Consider the following 12,333-nt stretch of genomic DNA (forward strand, 5'->3'; position numbering starts at 1 on the left):
GCGGCACGCACCTTTAATCCCAGCACTCAGAGGAGACAGAAACTAGTGAATGTCTGAGTTCAAAGCCAGCCTCCGTGCCCATGCGTTGCACTCTGCTCCCTCCTCCTCTCCCTCCTCCTCCTCCTCCTCCTCCCCCGCTTCTTCCTCCCTGCGCCCGCCCTCCCTCCTGCTCGCTCCAGTATGTAAATACGTAATAGAAGCCAAATATGGAGCAGCTCAAGGATCCGACTTCGGGGGGGGGGGGGGGGGAGGGCAGGGAAGTCAGCTGATTGTGATTCCCAAGTGCCCTCGGTGGCCCCGTCGCGCGTCTGGGAGGACTCACTGCCCCCTCGCAGTTAACCCTCCAGCCCGCGTCTCCCCCCGCGGAACCCAACGCTGGGCCCGCGCCTCCTTCCTTGGCTTGCAACTCGGGAACGTTGTCAGGCTTCCCCAGCTTGCACCGGCGGCCTTCCCCTTTCCCGCCGGCACAAGCTGGGGGCTCCAGACCCTCCTTCCTGATTCTGCAGACCTAGCGATCCGCAGCGGGGAATCGAACCTGTCAGCTGCAGCCCGGGTAGCCAGCCTGCTCACCCCTCTCGCACCCAACCCGGGAGTCATTCCTTTCATCGGAAGTGAGGTAACCGGGGCACCGAGCATTTATTTATTACTGTATTTATTTCTGTATTTATTATTTATTTATCTATTTATCTATTTATTTATTTATTTATTTATTTATTTATTTATTTATTTATTTATTTTTCCGAGGCTTTTGGGAATCCAATGCGACGGAACCTCCGTTGGTACCCGTGGTTAAAGTCAAACGTGAAGTCCACACCTGTGTCCCCCCCCCCCCCTACACCACCGCCAGGCGGAAGGGCGGCATCCGAGGAGGAGAGTAGCTTCTGGTTTTTTTGCTGCAGGTGATTCTCCAAGGCCGGTAGGTGTCAGGCCAGCATCTGATCTCTTGCAGTCAGATGCAAGCCTTAGCTGAGAGAACTTTTTGGCTCCGTTTCCTTATGACCTAACAAACAGTTAAGTCACTGTCTGAACTAGTGTACAGAATCACCAAGAGTAAGGCCTGAGCTTTTAAACTACTGTATTGAGGAGCCAGTGTGTGTGTGTGTGTGTGTGTGTGTGAGAGAGAGAGGTATCTATTCTCAGGTTTTGAAATAACGTGCACGAATCCACGGTTACTTAAATAGAACTATGACTGTCCCCACTTTTCCCTCCCCCCACCCCATAACTGCCCTGTTCACTTAAAGCAAGCCTCGTCTACAAAGTTCTAGGATAGCCAGGCAACACAGAGAAAGCCTGGCTTAAAACAAAACAAAAGAAAGGAAGGAAGGAAGGAGGGAGGGAGGGAGGGAGGGAGGGAGGGAGGGAGGGAGGGAGGGGGAAGGAAGGAAGGAAGGAAGGAAGGAAGGAAGGAAGGAAGGAAGGTCTCTGTGTTAGAAACGGAAAAGTCAGATGTAGTTGCAGAACTCACATAAAATTGAAATGTAAGGATGTTTTTACAAATTCAGTGAAATTCTGAAAACTCTTTAACTTTTATATTTTATTAAAAATTAAATGGTTAAAATTTCTGAACAATCACCCATCATTATAAGAAAACAATGATAGTAAAAATATACTGAAATGATTTATGGCATTCAAAATGAACCTCCCAGTAAAGAAACTCCATCCTAGTTCAGAGTAACACAAATATAAAGATGTATGCTTCCATATATATATATATATATATATATATATATATGCAATATATATTAGAAATCTAGCCATTTTCCATTATCGTTCATATTGTCTTAAATTATTTCAAAATTCCATCATTCTTTATTTGGCTTGGGATAAATTAAAGATATTTTAATTCATGGAGCCATTAAACTGCATTTGAAATTTTGTCTCAGAAGTCATCTCTGATTTCAGTTTTTACCAGAGAGCCTAAGATAAGATTCATTTATGACAGTAGAATATCATAAAAGCATATCCCCCTAGTTTTCCCTTTTCAGTCTAAACAGCGCCATCCTCACCCAAGCACCATTTACTAGCTTGTAAATCCCATCTCACCTGGAAATAAAGTATCTTTAACACAGGCAGAAGTCCCAAGAGAAGGTCACTTTTTGACTCTGCAAGATCTCTAAGTTTTAGATGTCCTCTAGCTTTGCTTTCCAAACAAAATGCCTGGCTGATTAAAACTGTACCTGGTTCTATTTCTAATGTATTACTTATAGATAATACGTCTCTAACTGCAAGCTTCGGAAACCAAACATGGCAAGGCTGCCACTAAGTCACTCCTGTGGCTCTCTGTAAAGAATAATAATTTGTCCTGGAGTCACCACCTAATTGTTAGATGTCCTATTAGCCACTTCCCTTTTCAGACTTTGGGGTGAGGGAGAAACGGTTGGATGGTACCAAATGATTGATATGAAGTGAGCTGAGTGGCTGTGAGAGAGCACTAACAATGGAGCATCGAGCTCCCAGGTGAGCACTGGTGAGCGGGACTCCAGCCACTCATCCATACAGAAATTCCTCTATGTGGGGAGCAGCTGCGTTCAGACTCCTATTTTCTCGGAAGAGCCTCCACAGCTTTTGATGAGCGTTAGGTCAGCTGAGGCTGCAAACGTTTTGGTGGGAGAGACTGAGTACTAGGCACACTGCCTAGAGAGAAGTGTCAACATGGCAACTTGTTGCGCTGTTGCAGAACATGGAGTGGAGAGGAGAAACTGTCAAGTAGAACAAAGGTCTGAAACCATTTCTGCTTTGTCTTTCTGTGTTAAAGAGCAGATAGATCCAAAGCTACTCTCCACAGATGGGTCAGTCCCCCCCACACCCCCGCAATGATCCTCACTTCTTCTGGCAAGAAATGTGCTGAAACAATTCATCCTATGTTTAAGTGGCATATACATACAGGTGTACATTTGTGAAGTCTCATTTTCTTCGATCAATGAGATTTATGCTGATGCAGCATAACAGATAAACAAGGGAAATTATGCTGGTTTGAGATGTGCGTATTTGAATGTGAATCAGGAGTAAGTACCAGAAAGGGGCCTTGCCTCTAAATGTCATTTCTTCGAGTTTTCCACTCCCCTGACTGTAGTAGTCAGGCTGCCCATGGGACCGGAAGAGTGGGGAAAGGACAGAGAGTAGCAGGAACTGCTGATTTCAGCAAGGGCTCAGGGAGGCTCTAGTGAAGTGACGTGTCAGGGCAAAGACTAGGCTGGGATGATGTTAAGAAAGGATGGTGGTGCTACAGCTCCCTCTGACCAGTTATCAAGCACATCAACTGGAATGTTAACCTTGGAACCCAGAGTAATAAATTTTGATTATGCTTACATTCATCTTTAAAGGTGAGATATTTTTAAACGCACTGTCTGAATTTGATAATGAAAACTAGTTCACTGTTGCATTTTTAACACAACTGGATTACAAGACATTTCCCAGATATTCACAACTAATCACTCAGTAACAAAGGTATGAAAAAAATATTGTCATTATGAAACCCATCACTTTATATACTGAATATGCAGTGATTATTTTGAAGAACCAGAACTGTTTTTCAAATGGACAAATTGCCTCAAATATGACTGCTATTTAATGGAATCGTTAAAAGAATGAGACCAAAATGAGTGCGATGGTATAGAGTTACAAAATGCACATTTAGGAAATGCACTCATGTCATCTCTGTGTGAACACTGATTGTAAGCATGTGTAATGGAAAGAGGGAATTTAAGGACCTGCTAGGGTCCTTAAAGCACAGAGGCCCAAGAAGCTTTAGGCATGCTTCCCATAGGGTTAGGGCAACTTTTGTTCTCTTTACAGTGCTTTACAAGTGTTCAAAACTAAATTACTTATTTTCTTGCGTTTCTCTCGGGCATTCTACCATCTCCTGCTGTCAGAGACATGAGTATATACACCAGTTAATACTTGTTCCTCCACTTTTCTGGAGACAAATGGTGTGGCCAAGGCTTCAGGTGTTCCATCAAGACCGTAATTCTGGACCGGCAATATCACGATGCCACTTGGAACCTCTTTCTCGAAGTCACAGTTGCCCGCTGATAAGATTTAGGCAGGTACTGTGAACCTGGAACACAGACATTTGCATTGAAAGATTAAAACTCAACCCCTAAAGAAGGCTGGTCTGTCTGTTCCATGGGACGATTCTTTAAAAATTAAAAATATTCTATTTAGTGTCATCTTGACATAAACTACAAAGTGGTCATATGCAAACATCATCAAGTAGAACCCCAAATAAGGGAAGGGTGTCCCCTGCAAACAAACCCAGGTGCCAGGATATATTCTCCCACAGCTGAGGGGTTTTGCAGGAATGTTCTCTGCAGAGGTCTAAGACCAGGGACAATGAGAAGGAAGGCATGTCTAAACTGGAGCCATGATGTCAGCCATGAAACATATACCCCGTTTTTGGAGATAGCTATCTCAATTTTTTTTTCCTACCACAGCACAGAAAGTTAAGACAATAGTTCCTGAGGCTCTTTGTTCTGGAAGCAGAGTTAGCAAGAAATCCACATGCCCACTTGCCAGACAAAAAGAAAATAAAGTTTTAGAAAGACAGAAATGTGGCTCTTAGGAAACTTTGATCAGATCTATGAATCTTTTGTACAAAAGACCTCTGAGCACCAATGGTAGTAGCTACTAGAAACTAGGGATTGTGATGATTTAATGTTTGAAAGATTAGGCATTTGTAGTTAAAACTAACACAGACCCCAGTTCTCTCTCTTCACCTCAACCTCTCTGTACCCTAAAAACCTGCTAGACATGTCTACTTGGCATGATGCAATCAACACCTCCTAAGGGAGCTCATTATATCCTTTCAGTTCTTTCTTCTGTCACCACCAGGACTAGCCATCTACTTAGTCTTGGTGGTCAGCTTCCATTCTCTTCTCATGCCCCAGACAATGTTTACCTCTGTAAAGTCTCCCAGTCTTACCATCTGACTATTGACAGAGGCAATCCTGTTCATCAGTCTCATGGTCTTTTTCACTTTTCCATTAGACTAAATGCTTCTTAAAGCGTGGACTAAAAATATACTAGATTAATTTTTTTATTTGCTAAGTGTGGTTAATTACAGCACTTGGGAGGCATAGAGAGGTGGATCGCCATGCTTTCAAGCTAGCCATATCTACATAGTGAGTTCCAGGGCATCCAGGGTGTGTGTGTGTGTGTGTGTTTGCATGTTTGGGGGGTTGGTCTGGTGCTCCTAGTGTATTCAGCTGTTAATAACTGATCCCCAAGATCTGGTTACACTCCAGACAAGCACATGCTCATGTACACCAGGTGACCCTGTGTAATTATGCTTCCCAGGTAGCTCTGATTGGTTAATAAAGTTGTCGACAGCCTGAACTGGGCTTAAGAGAGGTAGCTGGGGCTTAGATTCCAGGGCTTGGGGTCTGAGAGGGACCACAAGGTGGGAGAAAGACAAGAGGAAGCAGAAAATGTAGCAGGAGGAGAGGAAGCTGGAGAGAACGAAATTGCCATGGGCAGTATGGACCATGAGCATGTGGACATGAGGACAGACTGATGGGACATAAGCAATGCAGACGGGAATGATTAAGGCTGTGTAGCTGGGAAATAGCAAAATAGCTTAGAGAGTTGATATCTGCTCAGCTCTAGTGCTTTAAAGCTTATTTAAAAAAATGATAGCCTCTCTGTGTCCATTATTTGGGAATTAGCCAGAGTAGAGAAGTGTTCAAGAGTCTAAGAAGTAATTCTACACCATGCCTGTAGTGCAGTGCAATTGCAGAAGGCAGAGGACAACTTTTGGACATTGCTTCTTTTCTTCCACCGTGAATTCCTAGAATCACACCCAAGTTATCTAGCAAGAAGCACTTTTACCCACTGAGCCATTTTGTCCACCTTGATTTGTTGTTCAGTGTTAATGTTGAAACAAAGGGCAAAGCACAAGCCAGGAGTGTCCTGACCCATCCCCAGTCCTCCTTTTGATGCTGAATCCTAGCCTTTACCCTTGGCAGAGAGGGAGCAGTTCCTTGGTACATCATTACTTATTCATAAACAAAGATGGAAACATACTTTCTCCCACACAGTACAAATTATGTTAAAGCAGTAACTGTGAGACTGGAGAGATGGCACAGTCAGTGAAATGTTCATTATGATAGCATGAGGAGCTGAATTTGGAGCTCCAGCACATATAGAAAAATACAGGCATGGTGAGAGAGCTGGAGAAGCAGAGACTGTTGGACAGCCAATCTTGCCAGTTGGTGAGCTCCAGGTTTAGTAAGAGACCTATCTCTAAAAGTAAGATGGAACTGGGTATGGTGATGCACACTTTTAATCCCAGCACTTGGGTGGCAGAGGTAGGTAGAGCTCTGCAAGCCTGAGACCAGCCTGGCCTACATAGAGAGTTCCAGGCTATCCAAGGCTTCAAAATGAGGGAGGAATGATTGAGGGACATAACTGGTGGGAGGCACATATAACACACACACACACACACACACACACACACACAAATAACTGACAACGAAACATATCTGCCCTTAAGAGAAAGTACTATCATCACTAACAATGTCAACTAAAATTTCCAGGGAGCATAAAAAAGCATTGAAGAGCCACTGGTGTCTAGAATGATTGCAAAACCGGACAACAAGAAGCTGAGATCCTAAAGCATCCACAGGCGGTGTGTGATGGCACATACCTGTGCTTGTAGCATCAGGAAGCATGAGACAGGAGGATAACATAAATTCAAGGCCAGTCTGGGCTATGTAGTATGACTTTCTCAAAAAGCAAGTTCTAGGATGTCGATCAGTCTTAGCCCATTTATCTTATATACAAAGGACTCTGGGTTTGTCTCCTCACTAAACAAACATTCTGAAATCTGTGACATCACAAGGCTAAGGAAGGACTGATTTAAAACAGTAATAAATGTGCTACACAATGTTTGTCTAATTTAATTTTATAGTCATAACTTATTAAAACCTTCTCTTAATACATTTCCTGAACACATCAGCTGTCCTTAACACAAATGGCTAAAATTCAGAGCAAACGGTATGTATCTAGCATCTAGCTATTATTTCCTTTTCATGGATTTTCCAGTGATGATTTTAATCCATGTGACCTGATATAAAACAAGACACAGAGGTCCAAAGAGGTGGGAACATTCCTGAGCTTCCACAGCTTGTAGGCAGTGGCATCAGGATGGAAATGGAACATCAGTTTCCAGATCTGCCTGTCGCATGATATGCTCCGTCCGTGGACAGAAAGAACTATGATACACTTTAAAAAAGAACTCCTGCTCAGATGTAGCCCATGGCAGCTCAGTATCTAAGGGGAACAGGGACTGTCTCTGACCTGAACTCAGGGGTCTTTGACCGCCTCCCCTGGATGGGGGAGCAGTTTTGCCAGGCCACAGAGGAGGACAATGCATCCAGTTCAGATGAGACCAATAAGCTAGGGTCAGATGGAAGGGGAAGAGGACCTCCCCTATCAGTGGACTTGAAGAGGGGCATAGAATGAGATGAGGGAGGGAGAGTGGGATTGGGAGAGGAGGAGCTACAACTGGGATACAAGGTGAATAAACTGTAATTAATATAAAAAATAAAAATTTAATTAAAAAATCAAAACATCACTGGTCCCTACCCCCCACTAGAACTTTCTTCTGCCACTAGCTCACTTGGCCCAGAATAGGTACTTTTACATAAAACCGTGCACTATAAAACACGTAACAAATCTGTATTAATTTTATCAAGTGCTGTCACATTAGATTTTCAGAGAGGATCCAGGATAAGGGCCTCATTTAGAAGGAATGAAAAGACAACAGAAGAAATGACAGTGGCCTCTCTGTCCTCAAAGGCAGCCTGTCCTTTGAGGAGAGTGGGGTCCGGTTAATGAAGAGCACTTTTCCCTTCGCAATTTGCCACTCAGCAGCACATAGGTGATGGTCTGGCATGGTGTCTAAGGTCAGGCCAACCATGGAGCACAGGCGCTTGCTCTTCCCACCTACATGGTCAAAGCAGGTGTATCAACGTAGATAATCTTCAGTTTTATTTTCTGAAAATTTTAAATCTCACAAATAGCACCATTGTATGCTCTCTCTGTCTCTATGTGTGTGTTCTACTCTTTCCCTCCTCCCTCTTTGTCTTTGACACCCTTCCCTGTTTAGCTCAGGGCGGACCCCATCTTCCCATCCTCCTGCCTCAGCCTCTTGAGTACCGAGATGCCGGAAGTGTGTTACCACACCCAACTTCTGCTATTAACTTTACAAGTGGACGAAGCTAACCAACCTGTCAAAACGCTTTGACCTGTCCAAGTGTGAGCAACAGATTCCATGGGTGTCAGGGAGCCTTTTCGAGGTGTATCTGACTGTTAGGAGGGAAAAAAGAAAAAGGAAAAAGAGAGGTGAGCTCTATCCTTTTCGGTTTTGATTTCAAATTGAAATCAGAGATGGCGCTGCACCTACCCGGAAGGTATGCGTTGTGTTGGGTCTTGAGAGCTGCTCCAGAACAATGGTTCTTTCCCGGAGGGGTGACCGCTCGGTACTGTCAGGCATTGCACTGAACACACGGTTCTGTGTGTGCCTTCCCCTGTACTAAATGGAAGGTAATCCGTTCTTTTTAAGAATAAAACAAATCCTTGTAATGACAACAACAACAACAAAAAAAACCCTATGTTTCAATTATTCATTCACTTATTCAGTCACACAGTTATTCACCCATTTTCATGGACACGCTGCTCAGTGTAAGGTTGGCTGTCCAACATCTAAACCTGAGTCTGTACGTGGAGTACGTGTTCGCGTAACTAAATTCAGTAAAACTGTAGTGTACCAAGAGGTGAGGTGGGATCCAGAGAAATGTAATAGTTCACTTTCTGAAACCTCAGAGTTGTTCGTGTGACATCGGCCATTACTGATTCATTTATCCCAGGATTAAACAGCCTAGCTCCATAGCTCTTGCTTTCTGAAATGGGTCCTGTTATGACATGTGTTCTAAATGCTGCTTAAGGCATGAGAGAGACTATAGCTTGTTTTCTCACTCTCTGCTTCAAGTCCCTACAACCACAGCCCTCCTGTTTCCTGCATATACAAGTTTCTTACATCTGAGGAGCTGAGGAGTAGGCCTGGGAGCAGCCTGGTGACAGGAGGCTCACAGTTGCACAGCTGAGCCAGGCTATTGGCCTCTGCCCTGTACAAACATGGAAAAGGCTAGCTACAAAATGGCAGCCGATAGAAAGAACACTGATTATAATTTACTGAGCGCTTAATTTGTGCAAGGCATTTAAAGTTTGTGAATGTGTCTAATGCTGATAAGAACTCCTTGGTCCAGGTTCTCATAAGCCATTTCCGTTCTAGAAGTAGATTATGAAGACAAGTAGATTAAGAACACAGATAGCTAGATCACTCGTTGGTGTGATTGGCTTCTCGGGAAGGGCCAAGATTGTTTCCCCACAGGCTACCTAAATGTTTGCAATCATAACAAAATTCATCTTACAGAAACAGGGCGGGATCCAGAAGCCGCTGTGTTCTGTTCCCCAGCCTCAGAGCTGATTGGAGGTAACCGGCTCCGGGAGGTAGGAGCTGCTGAGGAAAGTCCGTGGTCAATGCCAGTTTGCCTGTAAACACAACAACATACAACTGAACGATGGAGTACAGAGAAGAGAAGGGGACAGTCTGGGCTACTGATTGCAGCTGCTTCCCAAACCAATGCTCATGACAGCGTGCTGCGAAGTATGAAGACAGGGCAGCCAGCGCCGCTCACACTGACACTGAGTGTCACTCACTGTAAGCATTTAGCAGTGACTATCAACCTGCACCTACCTACTGAACGCACAGCTGTGCTGGGAAGTGTGCAAAATATAGGTGTTCAGGACAGCTCCTCCCCGGGGGATCAAGCAAATAATAAGGTACTACTGGCCAACTGCTGGAAGCTCTTCTTGCCCCTAGGTCCTGCAGGGACCTGAGTGTTGTTCTCTCTCTTTCTCTACAGTCTCTGCCTTATCAGTGGAGGCTATGACACTTGGTCCAGGAAGTGGACTCCCGAGCCATGCTTCCTAGTGCCTTGATCTTTGGTAAGATAGAAGTTTGCAACTTCTTTCAGACTGTTTCCTCGTCTTAGATTTGGGGAGAATATGGAGGTTTGTAGTACAGAATAATTACAGTTTACTTGGATGTTGGTTAAAAAAAAAAATCAACAAACAGCTGCTATTGTTACTGTATTTCCTGACAATTAAGAGGGGCAGTGGGTGGGACGCCCCTTGGAGCCCTACACTGAAGGAAGAAATAAATAGCTTTCTCGTTCATGTCTCATTAGGCTCCAATGATATTTGTTAAGTAAAAGCAAAACACTTCTCTAACCTTTAAGAAAGATTTACTTTATTTCATGTGCATGGATGGTTTTGCCTGCGTTGTACGGCTGTGTATCACATGCATGCAGAACCCATGACTGTCAGAAGAGGGCGACAGATCACTTGGGTCTGGAGCCATACTGGGTAAATTGTAGGTCAGCCAGCCTTTGAGTGTTGGCAATTGAACCTGTGTCCTCTGGAAGAGCAGCCAGTGCTCTGAACCGCTGAACCACTGAGCCCCGTCCCTTTAATTTTTTAAAAGCATTTTATATAACCTAGGTGTAGCCTAACGATGGGAATACTTCAAGCAATGCATCCTCAGGCCATCTTATCATTATGTAAACACCGCAGGGTGGACCCACACAAGCAGCTATGATACCAGGAGTCACTGCAATCTTACGTGACCACGATCATATATTTGGTCTGCAACAGACTGCAATATTGTTATCCAGTGCTTGGCTGTGCGTTATTTAACTTAAGCCTGTCCATAAAAAGCGTTTTGTAATTTAGAAGCATTAGTTATCAATTTTACAGATGGGGGCCACTAAATTAATCCACGCTCACCCCACATTCAGTTTAATTTCCATAGTTGCCTGAGCTGCAGGCATTTGCATGGGCTCTTATTCTAGCTGACATCTACCCACACTGCTGGAACAAATTCAAACACAGGAACTCATTAGAAAAACGTGGTGTAAAGTCCTTTCTCAGGAACCATCAACCCCGACTGACAAGTGCCCATGGCCTTTGTGACCTTTAGTCTGCCGTGAAAGAAAAAAGACTCACAGTTTGGTTCCTCTCAGAATTTCATCGCTGTAAACGGTGGGCGTTTTCAGCCTCTGTGGGTCTGAAGCAATTGAAGGTAGTCTCCTGTGCACTGGTGTTTTCTTGGCAGAAGTCAGGGGTCCTCGGGAGTCTGGGATGCGGCCCAGTCGGTGACGTGAGGATGCTCCAACCCCTCCCCCAGGCAGTTTGTCATCTTGCTCGTTCCTGGGAAAAGAAAATCATGTTGGTTACTTGTGCCTAGGTTTCCGGACAATAGGAAACACACAGCACACAGACTGCACCCTCTTTGGAGAACACATTGAAGAAATGGACATTTCTGTTGCTACATCGGTGAGGAACAGAAGGGAAAAGACTGGTAATCCAATAGCAAATTCTGGAGAAAAAGAATTCACAGGTATGTTCCCCTTTCCTCACCTCTTCTCATCTAATACACAGCAATGGTAGTTTTGTGGCTGATACTGTAAGACTGTTTCCGTCCTGTCCCTCATGATAGGTCATTGTCCCTGAATACTTACGGTGCTTTATCTGCCAAATACGTGGGTCGCTGCTGAAGCGGCTTGGCTTGAATTGTCATTACACCACTCAAGTCATTATAGAAGTTGCTGGAGAAGCGATGGAGCTGTGAAAACTAAAAGCAGAATGGCATTAAGCAATACCCGGGACCATTTCATTGATGGAGGCCTGTTTGGTGTCAGCAGGCAGCAAATGGCAGCAACTTGGCCAGTGAGAGAAAAATGTAACAGAATAGCACTTTAGAAACAAAACTACAGATGCCCCATTTATAGAATTCAGATTCATAGGAAACAAAGCAAAGGATACTATATTGAATATATCAGAAACGGAAAGTAATAGCAAGGAAATAGTAACTTCAAAATTTACTTCCAAAGAGGAAAAGTGAAAAGGAGTTATTATAAAGGTCTTACGCTAGAAAGCAAAACCAGCCAGGCAGATCCCACCAAACTTACAATCTAAAGCAACTGAATTAAATGGAATGTATAAATAGCATGTGATTATAACAGAAGCCAACACTGAGTGTCTACTCGATGCTGCACACTAGCTCAAATCCATTAATTCTTAGAGCTTCCAACTGCAAACAGGACACAGAATGACTAAAGGTTTGCGCTTTACACATAGGGTGCAAGTTTGAGCCTAACATAACGTGGGTTTCTCTCTTGCAAAACCTCCTGTCATTCTACTGGCAACTGAATTTCTTCTTCAGGTGTGTGTGTGTGTGTGTGTGTGTGTGTGTGTGTGTGTGTGTGTGTG

The 12,333-nt window shown here is 44.1% G+C and overlaps 1 protein-coding gene and 1 long non-coding RNA gene across 4 annotated transcripts in view; one reads left to right on the forward strand and one right to left on the reverse strand.

Annotated features, from left to right (window-relative positions):
* The first annotated feature begins 162 nt into the window (after positions 1-162).
* The window catches only part of LOC129666481 (uncharacterized), a 41,662-nt gene continuing 29,491 nt past the window's right edge, over positions 163-12,333 (forward strand). The window contains exons 1-6 of one of the 2 annotated variants that reach the window (XR_008718582.1): positions 163-616; positions 745-916; positions 9,434-9,843; positions 9,927-10,008; positions 11,309-11,461; positions 11,561-11,636. This is a non-coding gene — a long non-coding RNA (uncharacterized LOC129666481). Of the gene's footprint in view, positions 617-744; positions 917-9,433; positions 9,844-9,926; positions 10,009-11,308; positions 11,462-11,560; positions 11,637-12,333 lie in introns of those variants that run through there. The other variant, XR_008718583.1, reaches the window with a different exon arrangement.
* Fam149a (family with sequence similarity 149 member A) overlaps positions 1,520-12,333 on the reverse strand; it is a 48,278-nt gene continuing 37,464 nt past the window's right edge. For both annotated transcript variants that reach the window (XM_055593591.1, XM_055593590.1), the window contains 6 exons: positions 11,583-11,695; positions 11,068-11,271; positions 9,432-9,552; positions 8,405-8,533; positions 8,229-8,307; positions 1,520-4,057 (listed from right to left, as the gene is read on the reverse strand). In XM_055593591.1, coding sequence (XP_055449566.1) covers positions 3,984-4,057; positions 8,229-8,307; positions 8,405-8,533; positions 9,432-9,552; positions 11,068-11,271; positions 11,583-11,695 — 720 coding nt within the window. In that variant the 3' untranslated portion in view covers positions 1,520-3,983. The remainder of the gene's footprint in view (positions 4,058-8,228; positions 8,308-8,404; positions 8,534-9,431; positions 9,553-11,067; positions 11,272-11,582; positions 11,696-12,333) is intronic.

This window comes from Psammomys obesus, unplaced genomic scaffold (assembly GCF_907164565.1).
Source record: "Psammomys obesus unplaced genomic scaffold, mPsaObe1.curated_primary_1811, whole genome shotgun sequence".
Taxonomy (NCBI): Eukaryota; Metazoa; Chordata; class Mammalia; order Rodentia; family Muridae; genus Psammomys; species Psammomys obesus.